This window comes from Tenrec ecaudatus, chromosome 4 (assembly GCF_050624435.1).
Source record: "Tenrec ecaudatus isolate mTenEca1 chromosome 4, mTenEca1.hap1, whole genome shotgun sequence".
NCBI lineage: Eukaryota > Metazoa > Chordata > Mammalia > Afrosoricida > Tenrecidae > Tenrec > Tenrec ecaudatus.
This window is the reverse complement of record NC_134533.1, coordinates 69,413,772-69,428,523: the sequence shown is the minus strand read 5'-3', so window position 1 is coordinate 69,428,523 and position 14,752 is coordinate 69,413,772. Positions and strand designations below refer to the sequence as shown.

Below are 14,752 nucleotides of genomic sequence, written 5' to 3'. Positions count from 1 at the left end.
CCAGAGAAGCCCCAACCCCCTTCTACCGGCACCTCCAGGACACAGGCAGGCTGGACCCATTCAAGGCTCTTGGAAGTTCCCTCCAATCAGCTCTCTCCCTCTTTGAGGCCCCTATGCCTCACTATGCATGGTGGGTGACATCATGCACAAAAAATTGACAACTGCCTGGTCCTGCACCACGTAGGTTCAACTGCTGTGCCCATAGGGTTTTCATGGACTGATTTTCAGAAGTAGATAGCCAGACCTTTCTTCCTAGTCTGCCTTAATCGTGAAGCTCTTACAGAAAACTGCTTGGCTTCGTAGCTAGCAGATGGACAGAGGCTGCCCATAAGTTACACTGACCAGGAACTGAACCCAGGTCTCCCCACCTGCAAGTTGGGCAAGAATCGTACCACTGAACTGCTCACATTCACATCCTGGTCAGCAGTGAGATTGTTTTTGCCCCACCAGCAGTCCAGAGCCCTCCTTGGAATCCCACGGGGCCTCTCTGGTGGCAGAACTGAGCATAGGACCAGAGAGACGGGGCTGGGGGCTTGGGGTGGGGGTCACCAGAGTAACAGGGTCCCTGAGTACTAAAGTATAGGCAGTGGGATCCCGGCATTCCAGGCCCTCTCCTTTCCCTTCCACAGCCCCTAGGGAAGGTTAATTAATCATTTCCTTTTGGGAGCAGGGGAGTGGCTGTTTCATTTGCATGTAGCCTGTGGCTGAGCTGGGGATTCAAACCTAGGTCTAGTTACGCTAATCCAGCAGTTCTCAACCTGTGGGTCATGACCCCTTTGGGGGTGGGGTTTCTAAAGGCCCTTTCTCATGGGTTGCCCAATTCATCACGGTAGCAAAATTACAGTTATGAAGTAGCAACGAAAATAATTGTATGGTTGGGGGGGGGTCACCACAACATGAGGAACTGTATTATACTTGATCTTAGCCAAAAGGCCAAGAATGATGAGGAACTGTATTAAAGGGCCGCGGCATTAGGAGGTTGAGAACCACTGCTCTAATCAGAAGAGCTCCAAGAGGGGTGAACTGAGACTCACTCACCTATAAAACTCATCACCAAAACAGTCCCTCGGAACATGGATGTATCAGCCTGTTTATTAGCTCTGGCTACTGGACAACCCATGCCCTGCCATTGGAGCAGGAACTGGGTAGCAGTAATGAGTGGAGGCATGTGTAGGGCGTCCTCCTGTGTGGGAGCAGAGGTGAGCCTCTCCTGATCATCCAGGCTGGGGAGCAGGCAGAGGGGAGGACTGGGCAGAGCTGGACTCAGCCCATGAGGCAGAGTAACAGCACCAGAATGAGACTGAACAGAAGTCCAGTCCCGCAGGACTCAGTCAGTCCCACTCATGGACTCAGCATGGAACCTGGCCACCTCTCACTGAAGTTTTCCTGGGCTGGTTCCAACCGCCCTAAACAGAAATCAAGCTTGAGAAGCGGAATCCTTCACACACACACACACACACACACACACACACCCACACCCACACCCACACCCACACCCACACCCACACCCACCCCTCCCCCACCCCCATTCAAATGTAGCTAGAATGAGAAAGATACTAGAAACATCACTATAACATAATGTATCATATTTATACTACTACAAACTATGCTAAATATGGGAGCAGTGCCTTAAAAAACCCTTACAAGTCCTTAGTTGATACTGTTAGGTAGCTTAGCCTAGGGAACTGGGAAGTCCATTTACTCTTGCCCAGGAGAGCCAGCAAAGGACAAAAGCTGGCTTTTCCAGCCGGTGGGCCCAGATGGGCGTTACACCTGGAGCAGCCCACCTGGGCCAGGTGACTGCAATTCAGCCAATGGGATCGACCTGGGGTCGTTCACCACACCTCCCCCGGGAACCCTTGAAAAGGCAGGGACCAGAAGGGAGAGGGGCTTGTCTGCTCTTGGTCTTGTCTTGTCTTGCTTGGGTGGTCTGGTCATCTTCGTGGGAGGGGAGAGATCCTTGCGTGTCCCGGAGCAGTCTCTGCCAGGCTGCATGGTCAAAGGAATCCTATGGGTGCCGCGTAAAACCTGATGCTTCTTTGAACTTTCATTAAATTCACTTGGATCACGAGCCCGGCTTCGGCGTGAAATCTTTCTCAGGTGGAGCCAAGGACTGAGGTTGAAATTTAGGCCGGAGAGAGAAACCTAACAATACCTGTTACAAGTCCTTAGTTGATACCTACCCAAGGGGTCTAGGAATGGTTTCCAGTCCTAGCTCCACCAGAGACCAGCCTAGGCCCAGCCCCCCAGGCCTGCAGGGACCCGGCACACCTTCACCACACAGCTGTGCACTTCACAGGGGAGAGTTTACAGACAAGAGGCCAAGTGCATGGGCTGAGAACAACCCAAGCTCTTAGGACTTTGGCCAGTTTCTGTCTCCCCAGAGATACAGGCAGATAAATGGCAGTACCTCCACCTCAGAGGAGCACAAACAAAGCCTCCAGAACAGTGTTGCCAGGAAGTGCTGTGTGGATTTGCACAGCACTGCTGGCCCCTTTAGGCTTCCCAGTTATCCATGCAGGCATGAGGCGCCCCCATTCCTAGGGAAAGAGCAGGCAACTCCGCAAGGCTTGGGCTCCGTTGCTTGCTTCCAGTTTTGCGCTGCGGTCCAAAAGGACGGGCAGCGCGCTGACTGGGCCTGCGCTAGAGGATCAGCCAGTACCTGGTCGTTCACAGCAGCAGTGCACGCAGAGAAGACCCTCAGCTAGAGGACCGGGGCAGTGGCTACAGCCGCAGGCTGGGACAGAGGATGGCCCAGGAGCGGGCAGGGTCTCCTGTTGCAGGCAGCGTCATCCTGAGTCAGAACCACCACAACAGCACCTGACCATCATTCAACAGGCACTTGGAAGCACCCCCAGGGCCCCACGAATCAGTCCGGAGTCACAGGTGGGGTGACTATTTATTTAACCTGGTGTTCACAGGGCCCTGCTACAGAGCACAAACGGAGTCACTGAGAGCAGGGGCCGGGCCAGGCCTGTGCTGTGTGGGCACCAGCAGGCAGCAGGCCATCAGCCCAACACCCAGAGCAGTAGGACTGGGCTGAGCAGGAGAGCACGGGTTGGGGCCCAGGGGGCTGCCGCCGCCCTCATGGCCTCAGCATAGAACTTGGCCACCTCCTCGTTGGGGTTGCCATGAGCTGGGTCAAACCACATCTGGATGCAGCGGCCACTGCCTCGGCTGTAGTTGCTGACCTTGTAGGAGTGGTCCCAAAGGCCCTCACACAGGGCGGCAGGTGTGGGAAAGTAGAACTCAAAGGTGTGGCAGGCAGCCTTGACCGGGCACTCGTTAATGCCTGAAGGGGGGAAAGGTCCTTAGCTTTGGGGCCAGACCTCTTCTTTGCCAACCCCCAGCAGAAGCACTACTTCCCTTTCCCATCTCCTCCCCACCTAGGCCTTTACCTGAGGTCCAGTTCCAGCCTTTCTGCCAGTTGGTCTTGCAGGTGTGAGAGGTGCGACAGTCCTCCCACCAGCTCTGACAGTCCTCTCTGCACAAGGGCACATCCAGGAAACGCTCTCTGCGCCAGCTCTGGTCCACCTGGGTAGGTGGGGAGGGGGGAGAGTCCCTGCAGCTACAGACTGAAGAGGGCTGGGAGTGGGGGCCTACTACCCTCCCTGCAAGTGCCCTGGTGCAGATCTGTGGGGATGCTCCCCTACCTGCCGGATCCAGGGCCCCAGGTTGGGGGAGCACTCGTACAGGCAGTTGTCTTGGATGAAGTGGCGCTTGCACTTGGCCTCCATCTGGCCGCAGTGGTTCCAGTTAAAGTTGTACAGGAGGGACGTGTCCTTGTGCAGCTCCTGGCTGGTGCTGGCCGAGCAGCAGGCATTCTTCTTCCAGGGAGTGCACTGGGGGTGGGGGAAGCCACAGAACTCACTCCTGCCCCCCACTACAGCTACCTGCCACCTCCAAACTCCCCATATTTGCTTCATGCTCTCCCACCCGGGGTAGGTTGTCCCAGGCACCCTCACTGGGCAGAGCCCTGGGCACTTGGCCTCCATAAAATGGGACTTCCACAATAACAATCACGTGACCTGAGGGTTTGGGGCCCAGAAAGAATGTAATGTTGGGGGGCAAGCACTATCACTTATACAAGGCAAAGGTACATCCCGAAGTATTTCCAGTTTAAAAAAAAAGAGCACAGCCAGTCGGGGTTCTGTTCATGCACGCAGTTGTGCTGAACGCATCTCTGTGATCAGTGGGTGGCTACAGACATGTTCTCTTCGGAATCCACGTGTCTCGGTCTTGTTAGAGGAACGCCGGTGGCATCCTGAGTTATATGTTGGGCTACTGACACAAGGTCAGTAGTTCAAAGCCACTAGCTGTTACATAGGAGAAAGTGGGGTTTTCTACATCCGTAAAGAGTTACTGTCTCAGAAACCCACAGAGCCAGTTCTACCCTGTCCTTTAGGGTGACTATGAGTTGGAATTAACTCCGTGAAAGTGTGTTTGAATCTTGCTAGAGTAGCTTTAAAAAGGCGGGGGCATCCAAACAGTGGCTTCCAAGGGGAGTCTGCTGGACCAGTAAAATTCAAGCCAAAGGAGTCAGCTCAGGAAGGGATGGCGACTGCTTCGTGGTTTTGTTTGGAAGAGTCCACAGGAGTCATTATGGATTTTCCCCAAGGATCCACAATGGTCATGAGGGCTTACTAGAAGTTTTAAGAGGATTAAAAGTGGCGAGAAACAGGCCAGGGAAGTTGCACTGAGGAGTCTTCATCCATCGCAGCAATGCCCCTGCCCATTCGCCCACAGGAGCAAAGGCTGTGCTTTGAGGATTTCCCGCCCTGATCTTACCCCTTCTGACTTCCTTTGATTCACCAAACTCTAGGAACATTTCCAAGGGATGCTATGTGAGTCCTTTGAGGATGTGAAAACAGTCATTTCGATGTGATGGGAACCACTTTCCCAAAGTGGGTAATACTGCCCCCTGGGGGCGCGCAAATGATCCACAAAAGCAGATACTTACACTTTATCCTGGGTAGTGGGCTTGCAGTCCAAAGGTTTTTAATTGCTGGGGTGGCGTGGGTCACTAAGGTTTGGTGGTTTTTTTGGGGGGGGGGATGGTGGGGGGTGTTGAAAAGGGGTAGTAGGCCAAATAAGTTAGGGAAACTATGGTGTAAATTTTAAAAGTAACACAGAATTATTTGGGGGAAGAGGAGAAAAACAAAGAAACAAAAAGAAATTCACTGCCCTGGACTCCATGCCAACCGGTAGTGAACCAAGAGGACAGGGTAGAACTGCCCCTGTGAGTTTCCGAGACTGTCCCTCTGTGCAGGAGTCGGGAGCCCTGGATTCTCCTGCACAGAGACCGGGCGTTTCAGACTGCTGCCCTGCTAGTTCACTCACACTGAGAAGCTTCCTTCACAAGCATACAGTCCAAGATGGAGCACGTGTCAAGAAACTGTAGCTTCACTTTGTGATGTTGTTGTTTAATAAACACTTAACACTTTAACAATCTTTTATCGATTCTTCATTAAGAACTTTTATTGAGCACCTGCTGTATGTACGTCAGGCCCTGTTCTAGATGCTGGGAATGCAGCAGAGAACCAAGCAGACAGAAATATGTCTTCCAGGAACTCAGATTCTGGCCAAGCGAGATGGACAATAATACTGAAACATAAGTTTTGTCAAGTTATAAATGATAGGGAGAAACTAAAGCAAGGATCGAGGAGTGTGGGGAATTGTTGAAATTTGAGTATGTTGATCAAGAAAAGTCTCACTGGAAGGTGATATTTGAGCAAAGACTTAAAAGAGGAGTGACAACCAAAGGTCGACTAAGGATATTCTTCTGGGCAAGCAGGTAGTCTGACCAGTGTCAGACACTATAGGGGCAGGGGAGCCAAAGACAAACAAACCCATTGCCTTTGAGGCAATTTCCACTCCTGGAAGCCTGGTGTTAAAAATCAAACTGCAATCCTGGGGGTTTTGTCAATGCTGGTCTTTCCTGAGGATCCCTGGGGCCTTGGCCTAGTGGGTTACATATAGGGCCGCTGAGAGGTCAGCGAAACCACCAGCCACTCTGAGTGAGCGCGAGGAGCCTGTCTGTTCCCATACAGAGTGACAATCTGGAAAACTTGTGGGGCGAGACCTGCAGCCTTGCTATGAGCGGGAATCCACTCGGTGGCAGTGAGCTGAGCCGAGTCTACAGAAGTAGATTGCCTTTTCGCCTCTTCTTTCTCTCACGGGGCCACTGGGTGGCTTCAAACTGCCAACCTTTAGATCAGCAGCCTAGATCAAACCATTTATTTATGTCACCCAGGGACCTAGACAGATAATAGGCACTTACATTTTTTGGGGTTTTTTTTTTGGAGCTATATGGATGATAAGCCTATCTACGGTTTCCTAATTCTATATAGACTGGATTTTCCCATGACTGCACAGGCTGTGAAATGGAAGGCTGTCATCCCGTGTGCTTTGTTTCCCTGGCGCTATTTAATGTTTCAGAAAATCGCATCCTCCACGGCAGGACCGGTTCTTGTGTTTGCCCGTATTCTTGTCGTTAGAACACGCCTGTATCCAGCTTTGGGAATCCCTGGATGGTGCACTTGGCTTCTCACGGAAAAGTTGATGGTTGGAACCCACCCAGAGGCACCTTGGAGGAAAGTCCTGGCAATCTGCTGCCCAAAGGTCACAACTCAAAACGCAAAAGGTCACAGTCATGACAATCCGGCAGAGGGCAGCTTCACCCTGCAGGGCGGACGGGGTCACAGGAGTCAGTCTCCTGACCAGCTCCTGTGTGTTCTTGTTCCCTTTCCTGTCAGTCCTTCCGATTGCCCCATGCAGGGTGACAGTACGCATTCAAGCAAGAATGGGTAATTCCACAATCCCTACGTGGCAGTGAACCGAGAGAGTGGAGGTCTGGGTTCACCCAGAGCTGCCTCATGGGAAGCTGATTGTGCTGATGATCGCTTATCGCAGAACTCTTCTTAAAATGACTGAACTATTGAATTGTGGGTATGTAAATAGCATACCAAGTTTTTTGTTTTTTTTAAAGGGTTGTGGGTCTACTCTGAAAAATCAGTCTCGGAAACCCTGTAGAACAATTCTACTCTGACCCGTGCGAGGTTTCCATGAGTTGGTATGGAAACTGGTTCCATTTCTCATGTCGTCATAGCAGAGAATTCACATGTGGAAACATGTTGTTCCATTGTACGTTCGTTTTTCGGTGCTTCTGTTTTGTTAAAATTATAGGTGGAGGCAGTTGGCTTCCAGTCTCCGGAGATCCCGTCTGCCAACACCGGGCGAATGGCCTTCCAAAACCGCGACCCAGCCACAGCCAGTGTCATAGCCGCCCAGAAAGGAGCCGAGCCCAGCGGGGGCGCAGCCCGGGATTCCGTGGACAAGAGGCTACAATAGGAGCTGATGACCCTCATGATGTCTGGCGACAAAGGAATCTCTGCCTTCCCGGAATCAGACAACCTTTTCAAGTGGATAGGGACCATCCACAGAGCAGCTGGTACAGTCTATGAAGACCTGAGGTATAAGCTCTCCCTGGAGGTCCCCAGTGGCTACCCTTACAATGCACCGACAGTGAAGTTCCTCACCCCCTGCTACCGCCCCAACGTGGACACTCAGGGTAACATCTGCCTGGACATCCTGAAGGACAAGTGGTCTGCCCTGTATGACGTCAGGACGATTCTCCTCTCCATCCAGAGCCTGCTGGGAGAGCCCAACATCGACAGCCCTTTGAACATACATGCTGCGGAACTCTGGAAAAACCCCATAGCCTTTAAGAAATACCTGCAGGAAACCTACTCAAAGCAAGTCTCCAGCCAAGAGCCCTGACCTTCCCTGTCCTTGTGTTCTCTTCTCTTCTGTAGCTGTCTGTCCTCCCTCCACCCCGCTCCTTGATGTCTGTGTAGAACTCTTATCTCAACGTGTGGTGTCTTTTCTGTTGTGTTTGTTTTTTAAATTAAGTCTCCATTTGCACCCTGTGATGATTGTATTAAATAAATAACATTTGGGGTTAGAAAAAAAATTACAGGTGGAAATTATAGGTCGGAGTTTCACACGACGACAGTGAAGCGTCTGCAGAATACTGTGGAAAGCAGACACGGAGACCCAAGGGCTTGTGACCCACCGGCATAGATGCTTACCCAGGTGGGACCCGCAGCCCCTCCGTCCCCTCTCACGAGCCCAGGGTCTTCTCCGCTAGTCCTGGCACTCCGTGGGGCCGGCATGCAAGGGAGACAGGAAGACTCGCCTTCCTCACCGTTCCTCCACCTCCAGCTCCCAAATGAAACCCTCTCCTGGCCTCCTGCATTCCACCCCCAAGGCTGGTCAGGTCAGTTCCTGTGGGTGTCCACGTGCTCTGGGCCTCAGTCTCCTCATTTGTGCATTGCAGAGGAGAACATCTTGGATGCAGGTCAGCGGTCCATTGACATGTGATGACATCATGGACAGAAAACACAGGCACCTATGAGGCACCTACCCAGTGACTGACTACCTCCTACCCCTTTGTGGGGGTGCACCAGGATCACCTCACTCTCTCCACCCTACCGCCCTCCACTACCACAGTGATAACTCAGATGTGGGGGACAGCTAACCCTTCGCCTCCCTGAACTCCACTTCCTCTCTGTGTCAGAGCCAGCCGCCTGCCCGGCCTGCAGCCACGCTCCATTCTCACCTGGTCATGCAGCTTGTCCTCGGGGCCTGGTTTTGTCTTGTGGTGCTTGGCATCCATGCAGACGCTGAGCAGGTCTGTCCTGTCCCGGGCGCTGCACACCGTGGCTGCCCAGACCACAAGCAGCAGTCGTGGCATCCACCCCCAGGCCATGCCTTTCTGTCCCTGCACAGGGAGTCGTGGTTAAAGAGGCCAAGGTCGGAGGAAAGCAGACTCCTTCAGCTCCTGCCTCAGTCTCCCCATCTCCACAGTGAAGGGTGGCGTCAGCCCCCTCCCTTCAGTGCTAGCATCCTGGTGCTTCCGGAGGCTGCCATGCAGCAGGCTGGTAAAGGGGGGTCCCTCCACCTCAACCCTGGAGGCCTGAGGAAGGCAACTGGGGTTAGTGGGTGGGCCCTGATGGAATCTTCCCCGACTCTTCATTAAGGTCATGTGAGGTTGGTTGATTCCACTCAAAGCAACCTTACAGAGCAGAGTAGAACGACCCCATGGGGCTTCCTAAGCTGTCATCTTTACGGAAGCAGTGCCAGGTCCCTTCTGCCACAGAGCCACTGATGGTGTAAGCTTCCAGTCTGTCAGGTAGCAGTCACGGTGCCAGACGCTGCCCTCAACTCCTCTCCAGACTTTATCTGTGAAAGTCTTTAAGGAATGCTGTTCTAGTCCTGCTTCTAGAGAAAAGGGTCAGGGACATACGAGGTACGTCTGCTGGTACACACCCGCTGCCCTCATTCTGTGCCCTATGGATAGACCCTGGGCCACCTGGGTCCCCATGCCAGCTTAGACGTTTTGTGAATCCCCAGGGAAGGCAGTGGCTCGGCTCTGAGCTCCAGACGGTTGCGAGGCTCAAGGGAGACCACAGTCAGGGCTGCTTTGGACTGCACGATCCCTTGTGCTCTGCAATACATGGCTGGCTTCCCCTTCCCATCCTGACTCTCTGACCTCCTCCACTCCGTCTGGCTAACACCCCGGCTCTCCACGGGACCCTGGGAAAACAAGCCGCAGAAACGTCGTACATAGTGGAAGAGTCACGAGAATGAGAGCCTGGAGTCATGCGCCTGCTCCCTTCTGGTGGCGCACCCTGCTCCTCACCCCCACAGAGCACAGCTCTGCCCCTTTGGGCCGAAGTCACTGAAGCCCTCTTCCTCTGTCTCATCAACCTTCACATGTAGTGGGTCACCAAGCTCTGGCAAAAGTCCCTTGAAATTTCGCTCGTCCGGAACTCACTCCTGGGACTCTGTGTTTGGTTGTAGATCCCCCTCTTCAAAAAAAAAAAAAACACTTCTCCCTCCACTAGCCCTATTTTCCTAAAGAAAGAAAGGCCCTTTCCCTACACACCTCTCCCCATCGCTCTTGCCACCCTCTCCTCCTGGGGACACTTGCCTGCGCCTCCTTTGCGGTCCTGAGCACACACGCGTTCCGCTCTGCACAGGCTGGTAACAGCTCTCTGGAAGGTCCCCAGGAGGACAGACTATGGGGGAAGGACAGACTATGAGCATTCTAATAAACACAAAAGTGGGATTCCCTTACTCAGCTCTTCGCCTTCAACTCTTCCTTCCCTAATTTTTCAGGCGTCCTCCCCTTCAAGGCTCCATTATCTGACTTGTTCCTCTTTTCGTTCATCTCCCGTTACACATTCCGCATTCATCAAAATCTGCACTCTCTCGTCTTGCCAAGGGAGCATCAAAAAAACGTTCAGAACCAAATGACCCCAGGGTCAGGCTAGCTGGATGAAGACAAGGGCCCGCAGAGAAGAAGCCAGACTTTGGGTTCTGGCCAAGGGGACCCAGGGGCCATTCCACCTCTTGCATAACTTTGGGGAAAAACACTGATTCTTAGTGAGCTTTAGTTTCCTTACCAGAAAATTGTTGAGAAGGCCACACTATCGTCTGCGTGTAAATGATAGTTATCAGATTCAGTCATGAGCATCCAGGCGAAAGTTGGGACCCAGAAGTGAAGGGATTTACACAGAGTCTTTTGTTTTTTATACCAAGCACAACGTCCTTCTCCAAGGATTGACCCTTCTTGGTAACATGTCCAAAGTACATGAGCAAAGTCTCACCTCGCTTCCAAGGAGCACGTCACAACATTACCTTGGCAATTCTGGCGGAAAAACCAAGGACGACCAAAACGTGACTTATATTGGTTAAAAGTCTTAATGCAGAAGATGTATGAGTCTGGTAGCTAAAAATATATAGCCATAACAAACCATCTTGGGATGGCTGAAGAAGACACCCTTTGTGGGGAGAGAGGACTCCTGCTAACGGTCAGCCAAAGGTGAAGTGGGGCCTCTGTGTCAGGTCTCCTCATTCTGGAATCCAGGCTGAAGGAGCAACCACCATTTAAAGTGGTGCTTAGTCACCGTGGGCAGGAGCTTCAGTGGCATTAGTGGTCACCGCAGCTCAAAACTACCAGCCGCTCGCAGGAAAAACACGGGCTTTCACTTCCGTGCAGAGTTCCCGTCTTGGAAACCCACAGGGGCAGTTCTGCCCTGCTCTGCGAGGTGACCGTGAGCCGGATCACCCTGGGGGCAGCAGAGTTTGGTTTGGTTTAGTGACCGTGGTGAGAAAGAGAGCGCTGGAGAGACTGCCTCTAGCAATGACAGGCTCTGGCTTGGAAATATGTATGTATACATATTAATGAAAACAAACAAACACTACGTCAGTTAAGAAAGGTAAAGAGAATAAGAGTTGTATGAGCCCCCAATAAAATGATTTAAAAAGAAAGAAATGTAAGTCAATATCTTTCTGGTATTCTCAAAAAAAAAAAAAAAAAAAGGTAAAGTGAAGGCAAGTGACACAAAACCTTGACAATGCTTGACTTGGTGTTAGCGTGCTGGGGTTCGTTAGTCTAGTCTCTACTTTTATTGATGGGTTTTTTTCATAAAGTATGTCAAAAACACAGAAATGGGTTTTCTGTTCCCTTTGTCATCTGTGACAGTCATTTATCTCGTCTGTATCTGCCCTTAGAAATGCAGTGGCACCCAGTTCCGCTCCAACACATAGGAGGTTCCCATGAGTCACAAGGGACCAGACAGCAGCTGGTTGGGGTTTTGTTCTTGTTTTAGTTTTTTTGTTCCGTACAGACTCAATTTAACAATTAAAAATTAATGGACTAGCACCCTATTGGGTGCTTGATCAGATTAATACTAAAATAGTCGTAAATTCCTATTTTAATACGATTTTAGGTTTATAGGATAGCTGAGCAAAGAGTGCCAGCTGTCGATTCTGACTCACAGCAAACAGCGTCCCATGTGTGCCCCAGCTCTCAGCACCTTGCCCACAGCGTTTCCTCCGGACTCACATTTTGCATTAGTGTGGTACACTGATGACGCCTGATGGACCAGTACTGATACGTTAACTTCAAGGGGGTGTCAAAGAGTGCAGGGAAAATACAGTGAAAATGCAATGGTATTTTTCCATGAGCTCTTTGAAGCCCCCTCATATAACCCATTGTCTACACCGAGACTTATACTTGTAGAAGCAGTTCTGCAGGTTTCAACAAGAGCCCTGGTGGCATAGTGGTTATGTTCTGGGCTGCGATCCACATGATTGGCAGTTTGAAACCACCAGCTGCGCTGTGGGAGAAAGACAGGGCTTTCTATTCCTGTAAACAGTTACAGTCTTGGAAACACATTTAGTGGGGTCACAATGGACTTGAAGGAAGGGAGTATGGCTTTTGACCAATTCATAACGATAGATATCAACCATTATAGTTTCACAGAGAATAATTTTATAGCCCTAAAAAATCCCCCATTTACCCCGTTACCTCCCCCTCCCTGATAACCACTGGTCTTTTACTCTCTCTCTCCTGTTGCCTTTCTAGAATGACAGATAGTTGGAAGCATACAGTATGTGTTCCTTTTTAGACGAATTCTTATTTTCACTTAGCAGATGCATTGAAGGTTCGTCTCTAGCCTTCTGTGGCTTGATGTACATTACTTCTTATGGTCACACAACATTCCATTGTATGGATGAGCCACCATCTCTTTTGTCAGTCACCCATTGAGATAGTTAGTTTATTGTGCCAGCCTGGCCGATAAACATGTGGAATTAATTGAAGGGCGGAGAGATAAATGGCTCGGTGAACCTCACCTTTCTTGTCTCTCGCTCTTTGATCATCGGACCAGTGTGCGGCTGCCTTGCTTGTTCTGTGCCTCAATTTGCAGGCTACACTACCTGTGGGACACCACCTAACCTATGAACTGTGTCACTTTCATTTGAGGTCCTTTTAAGACTTGCCTCATCAGAGAATTGGAATGTACATCTCTGGAGTTGGGACTGACTGTTATTGACCTGGCTGACGGTTGGTGACCTGCCTTGCTGTTTGCTGCCTGTGCCGGGATAGCCTGAATATCTCTACAGAGGACGAACTGGCGGCCCTCAAGACTTGAAGGACTGCCAGTGTCTCACAACCCTCTGACGGGAGTGAGTTGCACTGAGCCATTTGCACTGCTTTATAATTTAACTGTTCATTTCTTGTATTATATATCTATCTGTATATAATTTAGCAATTCATTTCTTGTGTTATATATATCTACAGATATAGATATCTAAAATTATCAGCAATCTGGTTTTGTCTCTCTAGAGAACCCTGTCTAACACACTCGTTTGAGGACATCTTGGTTGCTGCCAGTATCCGGTGGCTGAATAAACTGCTATACACGTTTCTGAATGGGTTTCTTTGTGAACCTAAGTTTCCAACTCAACTGGACAAGTGGCAAGAATCACATGGTAAGGCTATACTGAGCTTTAAGAAAATGCTCAACTGTTTTCAAATCAGTTGTACCATTTTGCATTCTACCAGCCACGAATGAGCATTCACGTTGCTCCGCATCCTTCTCACCATCTGGCATTATCAATGATTTTGAGTTCTAGCCACAGTAGGTACCGTGTCACATTGTGGTTTTAATAGGTAATTCCCTAAAGACATATGCTGTTGAAGGTAATTGCATATGCCTTTTTGCTTTATTGAGATATAACTTAAATACAATACAATGGTCCCTATTAAAGTAACAGTTAAGTGATTTTAGTGTGTTCCTGAGTGGTGCAACCAGTACCAATATCTAATGTTGCTGTGGTGGCTATTAGGTGCCACCAAGTCATGTCTAATTCATAGCAATCCCACGTACATGGCCCAGTTCTGCACCGTCCTTACACTTATTCTTATGTTGAAGCCCATTGCTACAACCACATTGTCACCCATCTCATTGAGGGTCTTCTTCTTTTTCACAGCCTCCCTACTTTACCAAGCATGACGTCCTCCAGGAACTGGTCCCTCCGGGTAACATGTCCCAAGTAAGTGAGCAAAGTCTTGCCATTCGCACCTGGATCCCAGAGCATCCTGGCTGTCCTTCTGAGAGACGTTTGTTCATTCTTCTGGCACACCATAGGATACGCAACAGTCTTCACCAACTCCATAACTCAAAGGAATCGATTCTTCTTCTGTCTTCTTTATTCATTGCCAAGGTTCTGCATGCAGAGGACGTGCTTAAGAATTTCATGGTCAGGCACACCTGAGTTCTCAAAGTGACATGTTTGCTTTTTTGTTTGTTTGCTTTGTTTTGTTTTTTTCCCACTGCCGCCAGGCCCTCGCTTCCACCTGACATGTTTGCTTTTTAACACTCTGACGAGCTCTGGGCAACAGATTTGCTCAGAGCAATACGCTGTTGGAGTTCTGGACTGTTGCTTCCATGGGTGATAATTGTGGATACTGGGAAAATGAGACCCTGGGCTACTTCAGCCTTTCCCCCACTTACCAGTGTGAGGATTTCTGTCTTTACGTTGAGGCTGCCATCTGTGATCTTCATCAGGAGTGTTCTGAGTCTTCTTCCTGCTCAGTCAACAAGCTTACTGTCACCTGTATATCACAGCTTGTTCACGAGTCTTCCTCTAATCCTGACGCCTCGTGCTTCTTACGTAGTCCAGCCTCTTGGAGTGTTTGCTTGACGCCCAGATTAAATAAATATGGGGAAAGGATACACCCTCACACAGCTTTCCTGGCTTCAAACCACGCAGTATTTCCTTGTTCTGTTCAAGGGACTTGGTTTTGGTTTACGTGCTGGCTCCACACCCAACACAAGGAAGTGTGCTTGCACTCTCATGCTTCTGATTGTGAACACCATTTGTTATGATGCACACA

The 14,752-nt window shown here is 50.4% G+C and overlaps 1 protein-coding gene and 1 pseudogene across 1 annotated transcript; one reads left to right on the top strand and one right to left on the bottom strand.

The window, feature by feature from the left end:
- Window positions 1–2,911: 2,911 nt before the first annotated feature.
- LOC142444883 (folate receptor beta-like) lies at window positions 2,912–8,780 on the bottom strand. Its single transcript, XM_075546223.1, has 4 exons — window positions 8,621–8,780; window positions 3,654–3,842; window positions 3,399–3,534; window positions 2,912–3,292 (listed from the first exon to the last, which is right to left on the bottom strand). The coding sequence occupies exons 1-4, from the start codon at window positions 8,768–8,770 to the stop codon at window positions 3,009–3,011; spliced, it is 759 nt and encodes a 252-aa protein (XP_075402338.1). The 5' UTR covers window positions 8,771–8,780; the 3' UTR covers window positions 2,912–3,008.
- Window positions 7,240–7,851, top strand: LOC142444884 (ubiquitin-conjugating enzyme E2 C pseudogene; annotated as a pseudogene).
- Window positions 8,781–14,752: the final 5,972 nt, after the last annotated feature.

What these genes read in the sequence shown, in the direction of transcription:
- LOC142444883 (XM_075546223.1), bottom strand. Translation starts at nt 8,770, where the DNA reads ATGGCCTGGGGGTGGATGCCACGACTGCTGCTTGTGGTCTGGGCAGCC. An exon ending in AGGACAAGCTGCATGACCAG is followed by an intron (nt 3,843 to 8,620) that starts GTGAGAATGGAG and finishes CCCCACCCCCAG; the next exon opens with TGCACTCCCTGGAAGAAGAA. An exon ending in AGGCTGGAACTGGACCTCAG is followed by an intron (nt 3,293 to 3,398) that starts GTAAAGGCCTAG and finishes TCCCCCCTTCAG; the next exon opens with GCATTAACGAGTGCCCGGTC.